This window comes from Chamaea fasciata, unplaced genomic scaffold (assembly GCF_029207755.1).
Source record: "Chamaea fasciata isolate MVZ Bird 193981 ecotype frontalis unplaced genomic scaffold, bChaFas1.0.hap1 SCAF_11, whole genome shotgun sequence".
Classification (NCBI taxonomy): Eukaryota; Metazoa; Chordata; class Aves; order Passeriformes; family Sylviidae; genus Chamaea; species Chamaea fasciata.
Window position 1 is genome coordinate 7,227,234 of NW_027094096.1, and position 22,349 is coordinate 7,249,582.

General features: G+C 50.7%; 2 protein-coding genes across 2 annotated transcripts; one reads left to right on the forward strand and one right to left on the reverse strand.

Moving 5' to 3' along the window:
• Positions 1–451: 451 nt before the first annotated feature.
• Positions 452–9,394, reverse strand: TBCCD1 (TBCC domain containing 1). The gene is made up of 7 exons (XM_066194172.1): positions 9,056–9,394; positions 8,803–8,955; positions 7,175–7,541; positions 5,918–6,104; positions 4,781–5,278; positions 1,511–1,686; positions 452–924 (listed from the first exon to the last, which is right to left on the reverse strand). Exons 1-6 carry the CDS (start codon positions 9,392–9,394, stop codon positions 1,557–1,559), a joined length of 1,674 nt encoding a protein of 557 aa, XP_066050269.1. The 3' UTR covers positions 452–924; positions 1,511–1,556.
• Positions 9,395–9,741: 347 nt separating this feature from the next.
• On the forward strand, positions 9,742–22,102 carry DNAJB11 (DnaJ heat shock protein family (Hsp40) member B11). Its single transcript, XM_066194173.1, has 10 exons — positions 9,742–9,858; positions 10,139–10,295; positions 13,091–13,188; positions 14,386–14,518; positions 15,416–15,558; positions 16,116–16,198; positions 16,724–16,781; positions 17,281–17,392; positions 17,920–18,079; positions 21,237–22,102. The coding sequence occupies exons 1-10, from the start codon at positions 9,791–9,793 to the stop codon at positions 21,299–21,301; spliced, it is 1,077 nt and encodes a 358-aa protein (XP_066050270.1). The 5' UTR covers positions 9,742–9,790; the 3' UTR covers positions 21,302–22,102.
• The last annotated feature ends 247 nt before the right edge of the window (positions 22,103–22,349 follow it).

Below are 22,349 nucleotides of genomic sequence, written 5' to 3' on the forward strand. Positions count from 1 at the left end.
TGTGCAGTGCAGAGCACTGTGCCTTCCCCTCACTCTGAGCTTGGATAACTCTTCCCAAGGCACCACCAGCTGCTGCCTCCACTCATCCATGCAATGCCTTTGCCTATTTTCCAAGCTTATTTAAGTGCTCAGCTATGAGCACATCTCCCCAAAACACATCCCACCAGCACAAGAGAATGGTGCTTATTCAAGCTGATAATCTTTATGAAAATTAGAGAGAGAGGAATAGGGCTTGTACCAAAACCTTGTGCCAGGGCAGCATTTAGCTCCATGGCTGAACTTTACAGGAGTTTTACTTTCAGCCTGGCAGGACTTACATTCTTTTTTTGCCCCACTTTCCTAATAAATTAGCAGTTTCTCTCTCTGACAGGTTCACATTTCATCAAGATAAAAGATGCTGTGCCCCTCTAAGACCAACTGTACAGGTAAAACCCCTTCCCCAGGACACATGCCAGGTTTATCCAGCAACTCTGGTTTATTGACGTTTGTGAAAACAACGCAACCACATACAAAAATTCATCTTCACAAAAGTGCCATCTTCATTTTAAAAAAATAACCTGTTGGATTTCATCCATAAAAAAAACATTTCAACATTTCTTTTTCACATTTATAAAAACAGCACAGCTGGTTTGTACCATGAGGATGCACGTGATGCCCAGGGCCTGCATCCAGCTTTGTCCCAGGAAACCTGGTGTGCTGGACACCTGCCCATCATGGACACAAACTGTGGTGACAGCTCTGCAGCAAGGCACACTTCATCTTCCCCCAATCACCAACAGCATGGCTGCAGCACATTCCTGGGAAGGCAGCAGTGCAGTCCCATCCACACCAGGGCTGTGTGTCACATCCAGTGGTTGCAGGTGGGATGGCCACAAAGTCTTAATGAGAGCTTGGCTGAGAGGACCGCTGCCTGTTCCCAGAACTCTGGAACAAAATAAAAGGAGACAATTTTATTTCTAACACCAGCAAAGGAAAAGGAATTCAAAAGGCTAAATCAAAAATAAAAGCATTTTCTAATGGTTTGAAACATGCAATGGCAGAAGAGCACAATAAGGGCAGGTCTCCAGCTCCTAAACCACTTCTGCTTGGGAACAGTAAGTGAGAATTATCCAAAGTCTCATTGTAAGAATTACCCAAAAGTCTCACTGAAAGAACGACCAAAAGTATCACTCAACTCTTTTGAGCAAAAAGTGAGATGGGCAGACATCAATACACAGAGTTTCTTTGAAAGAGCAGCTATTCCAATCAGTTTTATATCACATTACGTACATCTGCCTTGCAGATGCCTCCAACAAATCAAACTTGACAACAAGGCAGTGCCGAGGACACAGACTTCAGCTGAAAATGGGTTTTGACAGGAAAGTAAGAACTAAACCCAAATGCCAGGCTCTTGTGAGAAAATTCACCCAACATGCTCCTGCTTTTCCTACCTCTGCCTTGGCTGTGCACAGAAACATGGGACAGTTCTTGGGGGGAGAGAAGAAGCAAGAGAAGGAGGCCTTTTACTCACCTCCCTTTCCTTCTGCTGCCCAGGCATGTTATCCTGCCCAGGGATGTTATCCTGCTGCCTGCTTGGAGCCCACAGCAGGAGGAACCAGGCTGTCCAGCTGCTGCCGGTTTCCCGTCTCAACCAGCCACTCATAGAATTTGTTCTCTACCAACGTCTGGAACTGTTTCCTCTGATCCCTGAAACAGAAACATCAGCGGGGAAGTATGAAAAAATCACATTTATTTACAGTATTACACTTCTACCACGTCTCCACTATCCAAACAAACCTCCGGATGCATCAGGAAGAGCCAGGCTTGGTTCCTGAACCTTGCAGAGACAACCAGAAAAGGTTTTTAGCAAGCAAATGTGATAATGATGAACCCCAAAGGCAGAACCAGGTGGAGCTGGAGAAGTCATACAGAATTCCCCATCCCATCACCACAACCACCCTGCTCCAGGGCTGCCTCCACTTTCCCCTTAGGGGAAAACTGTCTGGAAAGGGAGAAAACTAAGTTAGCAACCAGTGCTTAAGCACTAAGGACACAAAATCCTGTTCTGACAGTGCTGGAGAGGATGGAGATCAGGGAAAAAATGCACCTATAAACACAGCTCACATCATTCCTGTTGCTCATCATGAACTTCTGGGGTGTTTTTGTCAAGCTCAGCAGTAAGAGGGTGGGCCACTCAGCTCAGGTTAACTGGCACTGGTCAGATGTCCAAAAACACCTCCAGAATGGCATCCCAGTCCTCTGGCATTAGCTCACATCTGGAATTTCTTAAGACAAAGGTGGCACAGGTGTTGAGTAGCTCCTGATGGATTTTTTCAAGCAGTTTACGCAATTTCTGAACACCAAAGACCAAAAACATTTTTCAATATCCTGGAGATTTTATGTTATTTTGCATTAAACCCATTCCTAATTTGATGTGCTGACCCCCTTCTGTACTGGGAAAAGCAGGAAACCGCCTCCAGAGGAGACCACAAAGGTGATCAGAGGGACGGAGCACCCCTCTTCTAAGGAAAGGCTGGGAGATTGGGAGAAGAGAAGCTTCAGGGTGATATCATTGTGGCCTTCAAGTGCCTAAAGGAGCTACAAGAAACATGGAGAGAGACTCTTTCTAAGAGCCTGAAGTGACAGCACAAGGGGAAATGGCTTCCCACTGCCAGAGAGCAGGGTCAGATGGGATATTGGGAAGGAAATTCTTCCCTGTGAGGGTGGAGAAGCCCTGGCACAGGGTGCCAAGAGAAGCTGTGGCTGCCCATGGATCCCTGGAAGTGTCCAAGGCCAGGCTGGAAAAGGCTTGGAGCAACCTGGAATAGCAGAAAGTGTCCCTGCCCATGGCAGGGGGTAGAATCTGGTTGAGTTTTTAAGGTCCCTTCCAATTCAGGCCATTCTATTCAGTTTTGTCCCACTCAGCCTCAGACAGGCTTCATGTATCCACATCCTTTTTTCAAGTTAAGGCTGCTGTCTGTACATTCTCTTCCATTTGAGCCATTGCCCAAAAGCAGGGTTCTGGGACACAAACTAACCCAAATTCCTCCCCACTGAACACAAAGGCAGCCTCTTCTTTTTTTCCTTGTGGATTTATCTTCTCCAAGAGCTTTTTTCTCTACCTTGATCTGCTACTGACCCTAAAAGACTTTCTGTCTGATACGCTCGGAAAATGAATAAACAGGATTTTATGCTTTTGCAAGTTGTTCCTCAAGCTGTCTTCTTGGTCCTGTCTTAGGGAGGTTTTACTTTCAGCCTGGCAGGATTTACATTCTTTTTTTGCCCCACTTTCCTCAATCAGACAACTTCAACTTCTTGAAAGATGTCTTCTTATTTCTAACACTCTCTTTCACCTCCCCGCTTGAGCACAGCAGCTTTTTTCTTTCTACAAGCCTGATATCCTGTTTGCTCTAAGCTTCCTACTTGTCTCCCTTCTTGTTTGCGTGCCTGCAGGAGACAACAGACATTTTCCACTGTCAGCTGCCCAGTTTCTTTGCAATAAGCTTCTAAACTTACCAGAGTTTCCCCCCTTTTATGGAATAAGCAGCGAGCTCTTGCCTCCTGTGACTGCGGCAGACGACGGCAATTCTAAGCACATCATCCCTATTTCCTCACACTCCTTTCACAGGAAGGTTTTGACAGGCCAAACACCTTCCCAAAACTGTGGTGGGAAGCAGCAGCCCTGGGAGAACAACAGATGTTTGAAATGGGGTTTTATCCCCATTCTGTGCTTGCCCAGGAAGCTGAGCAGAGGATTGATCTGCTCCGGAGGAATTTAAAAGCTACTGGCCACAAGGTGATCTGCTGCAATGATCCACATGCGCATTCCCAGCTCACCTCACCAAGGGCTGGGACAGTCATTACCAGCTTCAATCCCAAGGTGAAGGTTGGGCTAAGAGGGACCCCAGGCAGCTGCACACCCAGCCCTGGCCCAATCCAGTGCCAGGGTGGATCCCTCATCTCAGCAGTACCTGGGAATGCTTTTCCTGGAGACTCACAGGCTGGGAAAACGCAGCCATGAGAAAGCACCTCCTTAGGAGCAGCGTGGGCAAGGGAGGGGATTGTTCCCCCTTCACTCCACTTGGTGGGGCCCCACCTGCAGAGCTGCCCTCAGCTCTGGGATACCCAGCATAGCAAGGATGTGCTGCTGCTGGAATCCAGAGGAGGCCATGGAGGTGTGCCAGGGGCTGGAGCCCCTCTGCTCTGGAGCCAGGCTGGGAGAGCTGGGGGTGTTCACCTGGAGAAGAAAAGGCTCCAGGGAGACCTCAGAGCCCCTTTCAGTGCCTACAGAGGCTCCAAGAGAGCTGGAGAGAGACTTTGTAGAAGGTACTGGAATGACAGAACATAGGGGAATGGCTTCCCACTGTCAGAGGGCAGCATTAGATGGGATTTGGGGGAGGAATTCCTCACTGTGAGGGTGGTGAGGCCCTGGCACAGGTTGCTCAGAGAAGCTGTGGCTGCCCCATCCCTGAACTGTTCAAGGTGAGGTTGGACATGGCTTGGAGCAACTTGGGCTAGTGGAAAGTGTTCCACAGCAGGGGGTGGAACTGGGTGAGCTTTAAGGTCCCTTCCAACCCAAAGCATTTTGGGATCCTACAACTCTGAGCTATGCCTGTGAGCATTACTCTTCCCACCTTACCAAGCCGAATCCCAAGATTGCTAATTACTAATGCTCTAGGACTGGCCTGCAAGACACGGCTCACAGAACCCAACCCATCCTACAGGGATTTCTGTGGAGCCCCATCAAACAACCCTCTGTCCACATGGCCGAGCTCTGTCTGCCCTTTCTGGGAGTGCTCACCTGGTCAGCCCTGCCTCCTTCACCATGCGCTGCCACACCTGGACCTCCTGCTCCCGCTGCCTCAGAGCCTCCTGGTACTCCTGGGGAAGCCCCCCTGGGGTCTCTGTGGTGTCTCCTTCCATCTCAAAGGGAATCACAAAGGTGTAGAAGTCTGAGGGCGGCAGGAGGCGGAAGACGCCGGTGTCACCGCTGTCCCTGCACACCAGCATGGGGCTGTCCCAGTAGTTGGGCAGAGTGGCCAGGCCCACCCGAGCCATGTGGTCTTCCAGCATGGGATAATGGGTGTGGAAAGGGGCAAAGCTGACTGCCTGGTTCCCCGACAGGATGAGGGGCTGCGTGGGTGTGAGGGTGTGGAAAGTACAGCCGGTGGTGGATGAAATGGACAAGCGATGGCAAACCACGATGACCTTGACGTTGTCACAGCTCTGGACGTGGACCGACGTCTCCACGGGGCCCAGGACAAAGGTGCTGTTCCTGCACTTCTCGATGGTCACGGATCTGCCAAAGAAATACAGAATCATCAGGGTTGGAAGGAAGCTCCATCTAATCCAAGGCAGGGTCACCTGCAGCAGGTGACACAGGAAGGCGTCCAGGTGGGTTTGGAATGTCCCCAGAGAGGGAGACTCCACGTCCTCCCTGGGCAGCTGCAGCAGTGCTCTGCCACCCTCCATGGAAGGAAGTTCTTCCTCATGTTGAGGTGAAATTTGTTGTGTTTTAGTTTATGGCCACTGCTCCTGTCCTTGGCACCTCTGAGCACAGCCTGACACCACCCTCTGGCACCCCCTGGAGATCTCTATATGGATTGATGGGATCCTCTCTCAGTCTGGTCTTCTCCAGACTATCCAGGCCCAGCTCCCTCAGCCTTTCCCTGTCAGGGAGATGCTCCCATCCCTTTTGTCATCTCCATACCATCCACTGGACCCTCTCAGGAGCTCCTTGTCCCTCCTGAGGAACCCAGACCTGAACACAGCACCCCAGCTGTGCCTCACAGGGCTGAGCAGAGGGGCAGGATCACTCCCTGACCTACTGGGAATGCTCTCCCTAATGCCCCCCAGGATCCCATTGGCCTCCTGGCCCTCAGAACACACTCCTGGTCAGCCAGGAGTTCAGCAGTGTCCCAGGAGAAACCAAACTCACCGCAGAGGGGACAGGAGGTAGATGAAGGACTCGTTGCAGCGATGGATCCTGACGTGAGCCCCCACCAGAGTGTCCGAGCTCTTGGCGAGGGTCTGCCTGTACACCTGGCTCATGATCACCATGGGGGACACCTCTGGCACCACACGGGCACTGCAGGCAATCTTGGCTCTCCTGGTTGTTCCTTCCACTGCAAAACAAAGTCCACAACAGTTCTGGGTCCAGCAATCCCTCAGGAAAATAATCAGCCCCCGGTTCAATGATGGTACTTCCCACACCAGTCACACCATCCCTGATGCCTCCTGGGCAGGTCAGCAGCTCGAGGCACCAGAAATCTCCAAAACTGAGAGACCCTGAAGGATCAAAACCACTTCAAGATTACTTAGGAGCAGCCAAAGCTTCCCACAAGCTCCAACCAGCCCTGAGCAAAGAATCTCCAGTTCCACAAGCCTGCTCCTGAACACAAGACTCACCTTAACAGGAAGATCCTGAGGGCAGGTTTTAAGAAGGAAATTTGTGTGTTTTAGAAAGGGAAATGCTCCCTCTAGGACACAATCCTTAAGCCCTTCCCCATCCTCACTAACCCACTGCCCCTCTTGGGATCCTGCAGTCAGGGCAACAAAGCATTGAGCTGAATTCCTTATCCTAAGGGGGAAAGTGCCTTGACTCCACTGCCATGTCCCTGAAGGAGAGGGGCTGGACTGGAGACAAGGAAACCTAGACCAGGTCCCACTCCATTGCCAGATCCCTGGCAAGCAACAGGAACCAAGTTCCCAATTCTGGGCTTATTTTTCCCCTAAATTTTATTTGTACTATTTATCTATATTTATTTTTCTGTATCTCTAAAATTATTTCTGTATTCCTAATTTACTACATTTCTATTTTTTTATTTCTCTACACTTTCGTACTTCTATTTTTGTATATTTCTATATATTTCTGTATATAAAAATATGTATATGTTATTATAAATATGTCTATTTATATAAATATATGTATATATTGATATATAAACATATATATATTTCCAAGTATATTTCCATATACTTCTGCTTCTATTTTTCCATATTTCTATTTGCCATATTTCTGTATGTTTCTATACACCTCTATTTTGCCCACATATTCCTATTTCCCCCCACATTCCCATTCCCCCCCCCCCCCCCAATATTTCTATCTTTCCAAGACAGAAATTCTGTCTTATTTTTCTGTCTTTCTAACAACAGCTTCCCAGCAGTTTTGGTTTCGTTTTTTTTTTTTCCCCACCTTGCTGTGCCCATGCCAGCTTTTTCCCAGCCTTGAGGCAGACAGACATTCCCAGGGGATTAGCTGTGAGGGAGGAGCGCAGCCAGCTCTCCAGCTTGGGCAGGGAGAAGGTTCTGGACACCTTGGAATAGCCATTGTGGCCATGGCAGGACTGCCTGAGGGCCAGCTCGTGGAGGGGCCGGACGGCGCTGGAGTTGCTGACGGTGCCCTCCAGCAGGAAGCTGAGGGCACACACGGCTTCAAAGGACACCAGGCTGCTGCAGCTGGAATGGGAGGAGGCTGAGAGCTGCTCTGGCTCCAGCAGCAGCTCCAGCATGTCCAACAGGTGGCTCTGCACGAAGGCAAGGTGCTCCTGGTCATTCCAGTTCTGGAGGAAAACACAAAAGGGGGTGAGTTCTCCAAGCTGAGAAGCTCCGTGGACATCATATATACAAACCCTTGCTTAGAATCCTTCTAGAGGGAGGAAACCCAGCCAGACACACTGCTCATTCCTGCTCCCTCCTGCTGCTCTGCTCTCCCAAAGCTTCGAAGACACCTCCCCCCAAAAACTCAAAATAAAACATTCTAACTCAAGTACCAAGTATTTCCTTCTAGAGAGCAGCACCGGGCTCTTCTCGAGTCCTACACAAATCCAGGCCACTGCTGCTGGCATTTGAAGGGAGGAAACAAACCAATAACTGTCATTCAAGGTCTTGGAGCTGCTCCACTGGAAAATCCCTGCAGCTGGGCCAGACCTGCAGCCAGGATTCAGTGCCACTTTCCAAGATAAAAAGCAGAAGGTCATTTCTCCCCTATGAATGCACCAATAAATCAAATCCTCTGAAAGAATCCTCATTTCATATTTTAAAGGGCTCCAGCCCAAAAAAAGCTGGAATTCTGGCAGAGCTTCATAAAGCTGAGTTTTGCTGAAGGAACACACAGCTGTGATTACACCCTGTCCTCACCACTTCTGTTCAACATTTCAGGATAAAGTCACCCAGCCCCTATTTTTAACGATTCCAGCTTGCCCCAAGCTACATTTCACCAGCTCATCCTGCTCACAGCAGCAGGACTGCACCAGAATTCCAGAGCTTTGCACGGCCTTACACAGAGTTGCAAATTGTAACTCATTCTCCCACCGAGAGCTGCCAATGGACACGGGCAACTCCCTCCTCCCTAAATACCCGGCAGGATTTTAAAAGGAAACAGTGTTTCTACGCGAGTGACCTACAGCTGAACAACCAAATCCCATTCCAGAAGCAGGATGTGATGCCAGGGAACGCCCTGGGATCCCAAACTCCACACTGGATCGTGGGAAAGGCGCTATGAGCATGAGGAGAGCTTCCTGCTTAACTAATAAAGCAATAAGGCTGTAGCTTCTTTGAAAGGACACCTGCCAATACCCTTAAGGAATATTCAGTCGGGGAAAGCCTCACGGAAAACTTAAAATAAACCTTTTTATAAACTGTAGCAATCACAACTTCACTTCGTTTACTACGGAACAGGAATCCCGCAGCTGGACCCGCGCTCACACTTGGCTACAGGCGAAACCCTCCCAGGGACCAACCAGCGCCTTTCCAACCCCTCCCAAAGCAGCTCCCCACAGAGGAGCGGCTCCTGCAGGGGGAGAAGCCCACAGGCACGGGTACCTTGTTCCCGCCGGCCGATTTCCCGGCCCCCAGGCCGGGAGACTTGGTCCTGGGGCTGGGCCACTCGTCCCCGAGCAGAGATCGCCGCAGGGAAACCTTGTGGAGCTGCTGCACGTACAGGAAGAGCAGGAACTGCAGAGTGTCCACGGAGAGCTGGAGAGCACGGGAGAGACAGAGAGGGGTCAGGCCGGGCTGGGCTCCCCTTCAGGCGGGGTCGGGTTCCCCTCGCCTTAGGCCGGGCCCGGGCTCTTGCCTTGCTCCGCTCCCGCTCCAGCTCCTCGGCGCTGGCGCAGGCCGCCTCAGCGTCGGCCCAGCGCAGGCGGAGCGGCGGGGCGGGCCCCGGGAGGCCGCGGAAGAGCTCGAAGTAGAGCCAGGCGATCTCGCGGCTGAGCTGCAGCTTCCCGCAGGCGATGTGCCGCCAGGAGGGCCAGCGCAGCCGCGGGAAGCAGCCCTGGTCCGCCCGCGCGCGGGCGTAGGCGGCCGCCTTGCGGAGGTAGTGCGGGGTGAGGCGGGCGGGCGGCGGGGCCGGGAGCGCTCCCACCAGGAACGGCTCCGTGCGCACCCACAGCCGCACCGGCCCCGCCGCCGCCATCGCCGCCGCCGCCGCTTCCGGCTTCCGCCGCGGGCACCATAGAGACGGCCCTGCCCTCCCGCCGGGAGCCGCTGCCCATTGGCTGCTGCTGCCGGCGCGGAGGCGGGAAAAAGCAAAGCGCTCGCTGATTGGCTGTTCGGAAGGAAGTCACCCCGGAGGGCTGGTGGGGCGTGGCCGGCGCGCTCGGCGGCGACGCTCCGGCAGGCGATTGGCCGGCGGTGGTGAAGTGTGAGCAGCCCATTGGCTGGCGGCGCGCGGCGGCGCGCTCGGATTGGCTGGCGGGAAACACCCCGCGCTGCCATTGGCTGGCGGCGGCCGCCGGGGCCGGGGCGCTGCGGAGCCGCCCGGACGCGCCGCTCCCGCCGCTCTCCCTCAGCCGGCAGGGCCGGGCCCGCCATGGCCCCCGCCTGGATCGGCCGCCTCTGCCTGCTCCTGCTGTGCCTCTGCGGGGAGGCCGCCGCGGGGTGAGTGCGCCGGGCCGCGCCCACAGCCCGGGGGGGTTCCGCCTCAGCACCGGGCCTGCCCCCTGCTCAGGGTCGGCGGCCGCGGCGCTGACGGGACCCCGCTGCCTTCCCCTCATCGCTCTCCTCTCTGCTGTTTCCCCTCACCCCTCTCCCGTGGCCCGTTTGCCCTCCCGTCTCCCTCCCATCCCCGCCCCCTCCCTCCCTCTCCCATCCCCGTTCTCCTTCACCCTCTCCCTGTTCCCTTCCCCTTCCCCTCCCGTTCTCCCTCCCCTCACGGCAGGAGAGACTTCTACAAGATCCTGGGGGTGTCCCGCGGCGCCTCCATCAAGGACATCAAGAAGGCCTATCGCAAACTGGCGCTGCAGCTCCATCCCGACAGGAACCCCGACGACCCCCGGGCGCAGGAGAAGTTCCAGGACCTGGGCGCCGCCTACGAGGTGAGGCCGGGAATGTCCTCCCCGGGCCGGGAAGGGTGGATGGGGCTCGTAGGAAAATAGGCTGGAGCTCGGCCATTGAGACTCACGAGGATTCATCCTGTAGCGTTCAGGGGATGGGAAGGGAGGTTTGTAGGGAATGTAGAGGCTCTTCTGTAAGGTGCAGCTGGAATCCATCCTTCCTCTGTGAAATTCCATTTTCCCCATGTTAATATGTTGAATCCCATCCTACACCTTTGATTATGACAGAATCCCGGGATGGTTTGGTTGGAAGGGACTTAAAGATGATCCCATTCCATCCCTTTGCCGTGGGCAGGGACACCTTCCCCATCAAATCACCTTTCTTCTCCTTCTCCTCTATTTCCATGCTCCCCCTGTGACTACACCAAATCCCATCCTGCCCCTGTTAATACACCCAATTCCAGATTCTGTCCCAAATGAAAAACAAAGATCCAGAGCGTATCAGCTTGCTTGGAGAGCTGCTCCTGCCAGAGGACAAGCCAACACCTCAGCTCTCTCAGCCAGGAGGAAGCCAAGACACCAGCTTAAAGTTGTTTGGGATTTATTCCCAGTTCCTCAAGGGAGAAGTGGAGGTGCAGCAGCTCCAAGTGTTGTAGGGCCTGGCTGGGGTTAGTCTGAGCTGGTGGGAAGTGAAAGGTGCTGCCCTTGGGTTTAGAGGATATTAAGTGAAAAAAGTAATTGTGGCTCACAGGAGGATTCCTGTTATTCCATGATGATGTTGTGGCATGCAAATGATCCCTCACACTAATAGCACAGTGCATTGAATAAATCAAATATGGATTATTGTGTTGCCCAAGGGTTTGAAGTCAAAGCCTGCTTTCCTTGGCTGTACATGCCATGGGATGGAATGCAGGCTGTTTCCTCCATGTTTTCTGTCCTTTTTGTCCTCCTTCTGTCACTGTGGGACTCCATCTGCTCTTGCTCCCCCCTGTGCAGCAGAGAGACCCAGAGGAAGAGAGTGCTGAAAAATTCTGTTAGCAAAAATTGTTAGCAATGACTTGCTCTTCGGGTGGGAGGTTGGGGCTCTTTGGGGAAAATCCAGCTGCAGGGGAAAGGGTTTGTAGCCTGGCTCCTGCTTCCATCCCTGGTGTTCCTCAGATATGCAAATATTCCCCAGATGAGGAAGTGAGAGAACCAGCTGGCATTTATTTCTCTGTGTTGAGAAAGAAAACTGCTCACTTTAGTTTTGTCTCAGAGCTGGGACCCCTTTTTAGTTCAGACTTGAATAAACTGGCTTAATTATCACAGGGAAAAGGAGTATAAAGACTTTTTTTTTTTTGTGGAAAAAAGTGATCCCCTGTCATTTGCAGCACCTCAGGATTGGTGGATGTGGAGCTGTGAGCTTGGTGCTGCCTCTGTAATCTGGAATCTTGTTGGCACTTCCTGCTGGCAAAGGACTTCTCTGCCTCTTCCTCCAGTTCCAGCTGTTTGCCAGCAGTTGAGATTATTCTTTCTATTTAAAAGCTGAGTGAAAAAATGCTTGTGAAATCAAAACAGAAATCCACTACTGATGTGTGTGAGGTTTGGAGGAAGCTTTTGATGCCCTCCCTGCAAGGTCTTTATCTGTGTTTTGCCAGGACAGCTCAGAAATCCTTCTGCTGAATTAGCTGTGGGATACACCAAGTTGATCTCGTTGTTTTGGGCAAAATGGAACCAGAATTGGGTGTCCCTTATAAACCAGAATTTTCCTCATCACGGAGCCTCTGTTAACAGCACTGCTTCTCAGGGTCTGGGTAGCTGAATAGGGCAAAGCTTTCCAAAAAAAACCTGAGGGGAAAGTAGGTTAGTGAACCTGCTCAGTCTCTTCATTTTCACAGGCTCAGTGGTTCCAGCCCAAAGCTGCATGGTCTGTGTTCAGGTGTTTCAACTAGGAAGGAGACTGATCCCAGGAGAGGGAGCTGGGGCTCTTCTGCAAAGAGTCAGGAGCCTCAGGATGGATTTGGGAGGAGTTTCCATGGGAATCCCAAGTGCAAAGGGACAACTGAACCCTCCTTACCTGCTGGGTGGAAGTAGTGAAGTCACCACTGATTTTTTCCCTGTTGCTACCATTTATTAGTGCTCATAATTCCACAGAATCTCAGGATGGTTTGAGATGGGAGGGACCTTAAAGCTCATCCACTCTCACCCCCTGCCATGGGCAGGGACACCTCCCACTATCCCAGATTGCTCCAAGCCCCGTCCAACCTCGCTTTGGACACTTCCAGGGTAGGGGCAGCTGCAGCTTCTCCAGACACCCCAAATTCAGCTGGTTTTCATCTTTTAGCTGCTTCTCCACCTGTTGAGTTGCTTCTCCATCTGTTCCCACTCCTGTGCAGCCTTCTGGAAGCCATCCTGCAAGCTCTGGCTTTTCCAAATATGATCAGTGGGGGAGGAAGGGCAAGGGAGACTAAATGTGACCAGAGACTTCTGGACCTCCAAGGCAGGAGAAAGCAAAAATCAAAACTTAGGAAATAAAATCAGAGTTTAAAAGTCATGGCTGAGACACAGGGATGGTGGTATGTGATTATTTGTCTCAGCATGCCCTCCTTTGTAGGATCTGATTTATTCATTCTGATTCTTTTTTAATATTTAAGATAAACTCAATGTTTACGTATTCTGGGTTCTTCTGCTTTTTTAATGAATGAAATGTGCTTGTTATGGGCTTAACTTTTCTAGACAGCACAGCAGGCAGGGCTCCTGTAGTGTCCCCAGTGAAAAGTGCTGGGGGCCCTCAGAGCCTTGTCCAACACCTCCCCTCAGCTCCAGATGAGCCTCTCCTGCATCCCTGCCTTTTCCAGGTGCTGTCAGACGAGGAGAAGAGGAAGCAGTACGATGCCTATGGAGAGGAGGGCCTGAAGGATGGGCACCAGAGCTCCCACGGAGACATCTTCTCCCAGTAAGGAGAAGGTTTAACCCCTCTGGGCTTTCCTACAGCTGCTGCTCTGAGTCTGTCATGCTCAAGCACCCTTTTGATGGGCTTTTTACCTGGCCCAGGGTCACTGATGTTGATGAGTTGTGAATTTGAAGAAACACATTTACAGCAGGTATCCCACATGGAATTTCCAGGTTTGGTGTGCCGCACTCTTTGCTGCAAGCAGGAACCAGTAGAGACTTCCCACATGGGCACCTCTGGGCACTGTGGGTGATTTTTCAGGTGCAGCACCTGCTTCAAACATGTGGAAACTTTCTCAGGTTATCTGTGTGTGATTGTGGTTTAACCTGTTGTCACACATCACTTTGGGGACACTTTTCCTTCTGCAAAGCAATGCTGTGGTTACTTGCACAGCACCTGTAGAATTTGGAGCATTTAAAACCAAAGGCATTTGCACATTGCTTGGACAGACCCTGATCTTCTGCCCCCTTTAGATAAATTTCATAAAATAATTCCAGAAGTTGCTCAGCTCCTGTAATCCTGGGTGAGGACTTGCCCTGCTGCTCTGCTCTGTTCTGAGGGACAATATGCAGGATTCCTAGGTGACGCTGGTAGGGACACGAAAGAACCACACTCACTCAGGTTCAGAGGTGAGCAGAGAAAGAGGAAGTTTATTATCATTTGTAATTTAAATAGGATTTGGAGTTTGGTCAAGGATTGGTAGATGAGAGGAACACCTTTCTGACCCTAGTGGTCAGTTCACCAGTCCATCACAGACTAGTATGAAAACAATCTACTTGTTTATGTTACATTCGTGAGAGACTCCACTAGAAATAGGTAAACAGTCTTCAGATGGTTAAAGAATCAGGGCGACATCTAGGGAGTTTTTCTCATCCCTCTTGTCTCAAACTACTGAAAACCAACCTGCTAGCACTGACTTGCAGTGCTCCTCAGAGTTTACACCTTTTGGTGTAAACTGCTGAGCAGCAGTGCAGTGTGGAGAAGTCAGATTTTGAGTGTTCTACTCCAAATTTTGCTTTCTTTAGTGCAGAAAGCTCTTCCAAAGTGGCTGCTTTGTTTGAAGGCTTTAGTTGTGTTCTGCAGGAGCTAAAAGAGGTTCCTGGGTTTACTCTGCAGCTTTAGGACTCTGGGGAGGATGTTTTTAAGTGGAGTAGAAGCATTTGCGTAGAATTCCTTCCTGATCAATGTGCTTGACTCCAGCTTCTTTGGGGACTTTGGATTCATGTTTGGAGGAAACCCTCGGCAGCAAGACAGGAATATTCCCCGAGGAAGTGACATCATCGTGGACCTGGAGGTCACACTGGAGGAGGTGTATTCAGGAAACTTTGTAGAAGTAAGTTTACTTGTCTCAGTGTTTCCAGGTGTTCCCAGGTTTGGGGTGCCTGACCAGAGCTCAGAATGTCTTCTCCCAAAAATTGGAGCTGAAATAGATGCTCCTTTTCTGTGTCTGGTAGTGGAGGATGTTGTGATGCTATTTTCTGTAGTTTACTAAAGAAACCACATATTTATTCACCTTTTGCATCTGGCAGTGTCTCCATGAAGTGTGATAATACTGATTTATTGGCTCAGCTTAAATAGTGCAGCAGCCCAGTTGGAAGAGGTGTAAATTGTCCCTCTGTAGAATTTAGGGATATTTGAGGGGCTGTTTCATAAGCTTCTAATTCATTCTGCAATTGTTGCAAAACCACATTGAGGATTTTTCAGTCTCCTTCTATGGCCAAACATGTCACTGCATGCTTCCAGATTATATAACTGAGAAGGATATGTGGAAAATTATTATCTTCTTTTAAGCAAGCTCTGTCTCTGGTGCTGACAGTCCCTCCTGTCTGCACGTTGGCTTTCCATTGGTTGATTTTGTGTTGTGGCTGTTGCGGGCGCTCCAGATAATTTCCCTGTTGTGTGGGACAAGGAAGTGTCATGACCAAAGTGTGGGGTGTTCCATCCTAGTGTTACCTTTCCTGTGTGGAAAAGTGTGGGAAAGGAAAGAGAATGGCAATAGTGATGTCAGAGAGAGCTTTGCTGGTGTTCAGTGTGTGATCACAAGGTGAAAACTTGACAGTGTTTTGCTGAGGCCACATGTGGCAGCACCACACAACAAAGTGTCCCTGCCCATGGCATGGGGCTGGAATTAGGTGATCTTTAAGGTCCCTTCCCATTCTCTGTTCAGAGAAATCCAGACCCTTGTGGAGACCCAGGAAAACTGACATCCACCTCTCCCTCTTCCCTGCAGGTTGTCAGGAACAAGCCAGTGGCAAGACAGGCACCTGGCAAACGGAAATGCAACTGCAGGCAGGAGATGAGAACCACCCAGCTGGGCCCTGGGCGCTTCCAGATGACTCAGGAAGTTGTTTGTGATGAATGTCCCAACGTCAAGTGAGTTTGGCGCTCTTTCCTGCTCCACAAAATCGTAAATTCCGTGATTCTGTGTAGTGAGGTAGGGATGTTTATTCCAAAACCCACCGCTAGGTGGGGGAACGGACCTGTATTCCCAGGAAGAACTGGGGACTTTGGGAAGGCTTAACACCGGGTTCTCATTTCCAGGGAGCCACTCTTTATCCTTATCTGTTGGATGTAGAGCTCCCCAGTTTCCTCTTTCAGCCTTTTAATCCTTGCCCAGTCACACTGCAGTGGAAGTTCCACAGCTAAATCTGAATGGGAGCAACTGGATGTGGAATGCATTGGTGTAGCCACACACCCTGATGCTGACTGTGTCTTTGGGAGCTTTTAACATCACCTTCTCTACTCCCTGAGTCTCAGCTCACCAGAAAGGCAGCTCTGACCCTCTAGGTTTAGATGTGAGCAAGGAGAGCATGTGTGAGCTCGTGGGGGTGTTCTCCTTACCCCAGCGACACAAATTAAAAGTTGAGATGAAGTTGGAATAAACAAATAAAATCAGAATCTGAGTGCTGGGCTGCTCTTCCTGTTTTCAGGCTGGTGAATGAGGAGCGGACGCTGGAGGTGGAGATAGAGCCCGGGGTGAGGGATGGCATGGAGTATCCCTTCATTGGGGAAGGTGAGTGTGTGCTCAGCTCTGAGCTGCTTCTCTTCCATGGTTCTCTGGCACTGGCAGTGCCCAAGCCCCCTATGGGGTTGGAAGTGCTGTGTCATCTGCATCTGCTGGAATCCAGGAGCATGTTCCTAAGTCTGGATAACACAGTTCCATTCCCTTAGCTGGGAGTGGGGACATGAACAAAGCCAGCTCTAAGTCTGGTGTTTGGCATAACACTTGAGCAGGAGCATCTGTTCCAGGCCTGAGCCTGTGAAGGGATCTCCTCTGCCCTTCAGTGACTAAAGGACATCGTTCACATGCAGACAGGTCTCCCAGAACAGCAGAGGTGTGACCTTGCTGAGGCAACAGTTAGAAAGCCCTAAGCTCTTTAGGATATGTTTAAGCAGAATTTTAGTTATCTAAAGATCAATTAGTTGCTTTTTTTTTTTTTCCTTTGACTTGTGAGCTGCAAGTCTGTAATATCCTGCTCGTCTCTCCAGTTGTTCCTAACTATTTCCTTTAAACAACGCTTTTCTTTCTCCCCCACAGGTGAGCCCCACGTGGATGGGGAGCCAGGAGATTTGCGCTTCCGAATAAAAGTTCTTAAGTAAGTCTCTGGCCTGGTTAGGCTCTTGCTTGGCCAGATGGAGCTTGCCCTTCAGCAGGGCAGGTGCAGGCCTGGCACTCAGAGCTGTGTAGGATGCTCAGCCCTCATGGTGCTGGAGCAGCTGGACTTGATGCTGATAAAGTGGAATGGAATTATCAAAGCATCTTAATTTTTTTGGCTTGAATTCACTGTGTGTGATTCAGAATAAATATCTCGTTTTTCCTAGCACACAATCTCACTATTGTAAGGAAATGCACTACTAAGAAAATTGTTGTGTGAGTCAGGACTTCTTGCCACACCTCACCACTCAGTGCCCTAGAAATAGAAAAGGCACTTACCAGTGCATATCTTACACAGGAAAATGAGGCTAAATTTGATTCATTCCTCACTTCCCCTCCTATTTATGATTTCTCTAAACTCCTAAATAGAAGGAAAGAAGCTCAAGGACCTGTTTCCCCACTGGGGAAGGAGAAAAGCTCAATGGCTCTTATTTCCACAGGCACCCAGTGTTTGAAAGGAGAGGAGATGACTTGTACACAAACGTGACAATCTCGCTGGTCGAGGCACTGACAGGCTTTGAGATGGATATTGCCCACTTGGATGGGCACAAGGTGAGGCCCAGGGTGTTTTGTGCATCCCGAATTCACCTGCAGCTCCATGCTGAGGGTTGGCTTGCTCTGGGTCTGGTTATCTACAGTATTCCCTCTGTTGGAGCATTCCAGGCCAATTCCCATGGTGCCAAAATTGGCTTTCTATGAGGGGTGCACAGTGTGTGCCTCACTTCCAGGCTGTCCCAGCAGTGGGTGGTGGTAGTTCTGGCGTGTGTCCATTAAAACTGCCTGGACCCATCAAATATCACTGGTTTTGGCAAGGAATCAATGCCAGTTGGAGCTTTCCAGTGGGTTGGAAAGAGCGTTGGAGTATTGGGGTGCACACACGAAACAAGGGCTGCCCAGGGAGGTGGTGGAGTTGCCATGCTGAGGGATCCAAGGAACATCTGGATGTGGCCCTCAGTGCTCTGTTCTGATAGACAAGGTGGGGATCAGTCAATGATCTCAGAAGTCTTTCCCAACCTCAGTGATTTTGGGATCTTGAGCCTGTAACACTAATAATGTCCTAAAATTCCTTTCCTCGCCAGGTGCACATTGGGCGGGATAAAACCACAAAACCTGGCGCCAAGCTGTGGAAGAAGGGAGAAGGTCTTCCAAACTTTGATAACAACAACATCAAAGGCTCCCTAATAATCACCTTCGATGTGGAGTTCCCCAAGGAGCAGCTGACGCCCGAGCAGCGGGAAGGTGCGTGTCCAGAGCCCTCAGCCTGAACCTGGCACAGCTCATCCAGAGGGACTGTCCTGTCCCTGTGCCCCTTGTCCAACATAACACCCTTGGCTCACGGCCTGGGATTAACTCCCACTTCCCTTGGAAGTGAGGAAGCGTGGCTGCTGCGGTTGTGGCTGAGGTTGGGATGTGCTGCTGCTGGAATGCAGCTCTTGGCAAGTTTGCAGGTGCTTTGTTTTGGTGCTGCCCGTCTGTCTGACTCCACAGCCTTGCTGGGCTCAGCCTCTGCCTGCTTTGCCTCGGCTGGAATGGGATCACAAAGGGTTTTCCAGGCCCTGCTGCTACTTTCTTGGAGGGAAGACTTGTGGAAATCCCTCTGCTGCAAGGGTCAGGAATGTCACAGTGCATCAGGAGAAGGGTTGTTCCTCCCCACAGCTTCTTCCACCCTGCTCCCTCTAGGACAGATCTGCTCAGCTTCAGTGCTCATATGGAAACCTGATGAACCATGCAGGAATCCTAAAATTGCCAGGAGGGTAAATCCTTAAATCCTTTACTCCTAGCAGGGAATTCTTTGCTCCAGCAGCCTCTGTGGTTCTGCTGCTCCCTGTCAGAGTAGGAATCAAGGGCCTCATCCTCTGCCACGGGACAGAGATTTTCGTGGCATGTACTAGTGCAGTTCTTCAGGAAATCCCCATCCCCAGAACTTCTTCCAGGGCTTTTTCTGAAGTGGATTAATTTCTTTTAATGATTCCCTGGACTCCTGATGTTTGTAGTGGGAAGCCAAGCCATGGGTGGGTTTTGTTTTACCCTTGGCACTTGCTACTGCCTTGGCCACACTGTGCCAGCTGCCCTATGCAGTCCAGTTGGTGGCTGCAGCTCCAGATGTCCCAAAGCTCCTCCTGCAGCTGTTTGGGCTGGGAGGTCTGTACCTCTGGGCTGGGCTTAGAGTGATCCTGGTTTTTGGTTTTATCCCTCTGCCTTTCCTCATGTTCCAAGAGTGTTGTACAGGGCACAGTGACTCCACGTCACTGTGGAGTCTCAGTCCAGGCTCTGCTGCCCTTCCAGAAGCTTCATCAGGCAACAGCAGCTCTGAAACAGATGTGAGGTTATTCCAGCTGTTGCTCTTGGCAGTTTAGAGGACACTGGGCAAGGAGCAGGGACAGAAGTCTCCACGTTTTTGACAGAATTGCTCACACACCTCTACGGATATCCAGGAACAGAGAGATGATGGCACTGGCATGGGTGTGTTCAGGCACAGACCCTTGGGTGTTTCTCTACTTCCTAAAACAATTCCACATTTCCCAGGGGAAGATGACTGGGTAGGCAGTCAGATGCCTTTCTGTGTGCTGGGTATCTCCAAACATCCATGATTTCAGGAGTTTTATGAGGTGATAGGTCTATCCCTGTGTGTGGCAGCAGTTCAGTGTACATTCAGTGGAAAACCGTAGGCTTCAGAATTCAAAACATCCCTTTTTTCCTTATTGTTGGCAGTGGTCCTCATTTCTTATCTCCTGACCACATGTCTGCCTCCTGGGGCTGTCAGAAGATACTCTGGCTCCAAGAGCACCACCACGAGCTTTGGAGTCACAGAAATAATATCCCTTCTTTCCTGCACTGGGACTTGATCACTGCTGATCAGAGCTGCCTCTCCCTCTGTGCTGCAACCTGTCACTTCTTGTTGGTATCAGCAACATTTCAAAGGAAAGATTGAATTCAGGCTCCAGTAAAAAGTGGCTGACATGCAGTAGCACCAATTGTTAGGATTCCTGGTTGGAATTCCTGATTAAACCTCGGGTATGTGTTGAAATATCCTGTGCACTACTGAGGGTGTTCTTCAGGCCAGCAGGCCACTGCCAGAGGTGTGGGAGCTGCTGGGAAATGAGGTGTGGGATTATGCTAATCCCAGTTTTTTCAGGGTTCCTGGAGCACACCTTTCTCCAGCTACGGCCTTCCTTTTTAAGAACCACACGTCCAGGGGGCACATCCTCTCACCCACCAGCCAGGAAGTGACTTGGAGCCTCCTCTGGATGCGGGAGAGGAAGTTAATTTGCCTTGGAGAATTACCTGTTCCTAATAATGAGCAGCTTCTGGACAGGGGTTCCCTTTGTCCTGGTGTTCCTGAAAAGAGTTCAGGAATCTCTGGCCATCAGACAAGCAGCATGAGAAGTTCTTGCCTGGCAGAGTGACATCCTGCTTCCAGTTACTACTTCCAGGACAGTTTTCCCGTATTTTAACATAGCTACTGTGACCCTTATGCATCCCATCACTGATTTTCAAGGACAGGGGGATGTGTAACCAAAAAGGTATGAGGATAGACAAACAGGACAAGGGTTGCAGGGAGACAAACATTTTTAGCAGGATTTCCTGAAGGACTTGCATGCCTAAAAGTTTTGAATTTTCTTCTGTACCAGTAAATTGGTTGGTTTCATTACTGATAGTCAATCTAAACCTCCCCTGCAGCAACTTGAGGCCATTTCCTCTCATCCTGTCTCTTGTTCCCCTGAGCAGAGTCTGACCCCCCCCCTGGCTGTCCCCTTCTGTCAGGGAGCTGTGCAGAGCCAGAAGGTTCCCCCTGAGCCTCCTTTTCTCCAGGCTGAGCTCCTTTCCCAGCTCCCTCAGCTGCTCCTGGTGCTGCAGCCCCTTCCCCAGCTCTGTTCCATTCTCAGGACACGCTCCAGCCCTCAATATCCTTCTTTTAGTTATTTGAAGGTCACCCACAGTGTTGGGAGTTTCCCTCTCTTTTTTGGGTCCTGTTTTGGGCTCTGTGGTTTTTGAGGCTGCTCTGAGCTGTGTCTGAGGGGCTCCAGGGCAGTGAGTGACCAGGCTGAGTTAATCAGAGGGGACTCCCTCTCTAATCTCTGGAAAAACAGTGACACATCATCCACCCTTGCCACTCTGCTTCCTCTGCTCCGTGTGGACTTGCCCTTTAAGCAGCAGTGGAGACCTGCCAGCCCTTCCCTGTCCTGCCGACCCCAGGAGATGAGCTATTATGGATTTAAGGGCTGACTCACTCTTTTAGCCTGTTTGGTAAGAATTTGATACTGGCAGATCCTTGAACTGCCAGTTCCTTGGAATGCTTTGTGCACGGGATTTCAGGAATGGGGAAGAAGTGTTGGGAAAGTCACCCTGACATCTTTGCTGTGCTTTGTGTGTGACACTCTCCCTTCCCTTGCAGGTCTCAAGCAGCTGTTGAAGCAAGGATCAGTGCAGAAGGTCTACAATGGATTGCAGGGATATTGATGTGTGGAAAAATTGGACTTCCCTGGAAATGCAAAGTCAGATTTGATTTCTCCTGCCCACTGTAGAAAGGGGAAGAGGGAGGGGGGCGATGGTTGAGGTTTAGCTCATCTTTGGTTTGTGAATTATGAAAGTGCTCAGAGTTTGGGGAAACACTTTTTCAGGACTTAACTGGTGCTGCCTATCATGTTCCACGTCCTGGAACAACAGAGATTCCTTAAGCAGGAAAACATAGGTGGGAAAAGGAGTTTTAAATTCCACACGGATTGGAATTTCTGGTTTTTAAATATATTTTGATGTGACTTTTCTTGGCCATCTCAACATATTTTCATAGCTGCTCCTGCTTTTTACGTCCTTTGTGTAAATTTCGTCCAAATTCCTGTTGTTTTGGGGTGATATTTTTAATCCCAGCCCTTCCTCCCCTTCCCCTCTGAGTCCAGAGTGTGGTATTGGTTCAGAGTTTGGTTTTGGGGCAGGAACACTGGTGCTGTTGGGAGTGCACTGGGCTCTGTTAGGCCCCACAAGTGATTGGGAAAAGAGTCTCTCGAGACCTTTGTGTGGGCTCTCTTAACTACCAAGTCCCAAAAGTCAAGGCTTGGTTAGAAATTTGAAGTTGCACCAGCTTAGCAAAGACTCCTTGGTCATGGTGGAATTTGGGAATGGCTCTTCATGGCCTTGATTGTCCCTCGTTGCCTCCACATGGAACCAGTCTGGAAAAGCTCTCTCCCCTCCTGCGCTCTGTCCTCCGTGAGGACGGGTGAGGCTGATGGGAATAAAGTGTTTGTTGGAGTTGGAATGGCAAAACCTCCCTGGTGATGTGTTTCTGGAACAGACCTGGGCTTCCCTGTGCCAGCAGCAGCAGCAATCATGGGATCAGTAAAGCTGGAAAAGTCCTCTGAGGTCAAGTCCGACCATTCCCCATGTCAAGCACTGCCAAGGCCACCACTGCCCCAAGTCCCCGAGTGCCACATCCACGCGTCTGTGAAATCCCCTCCAGGGATGGGGACTCCACCAGTGACCTGGGCAGCTGTGCCAGTGCTTCACCACCCTT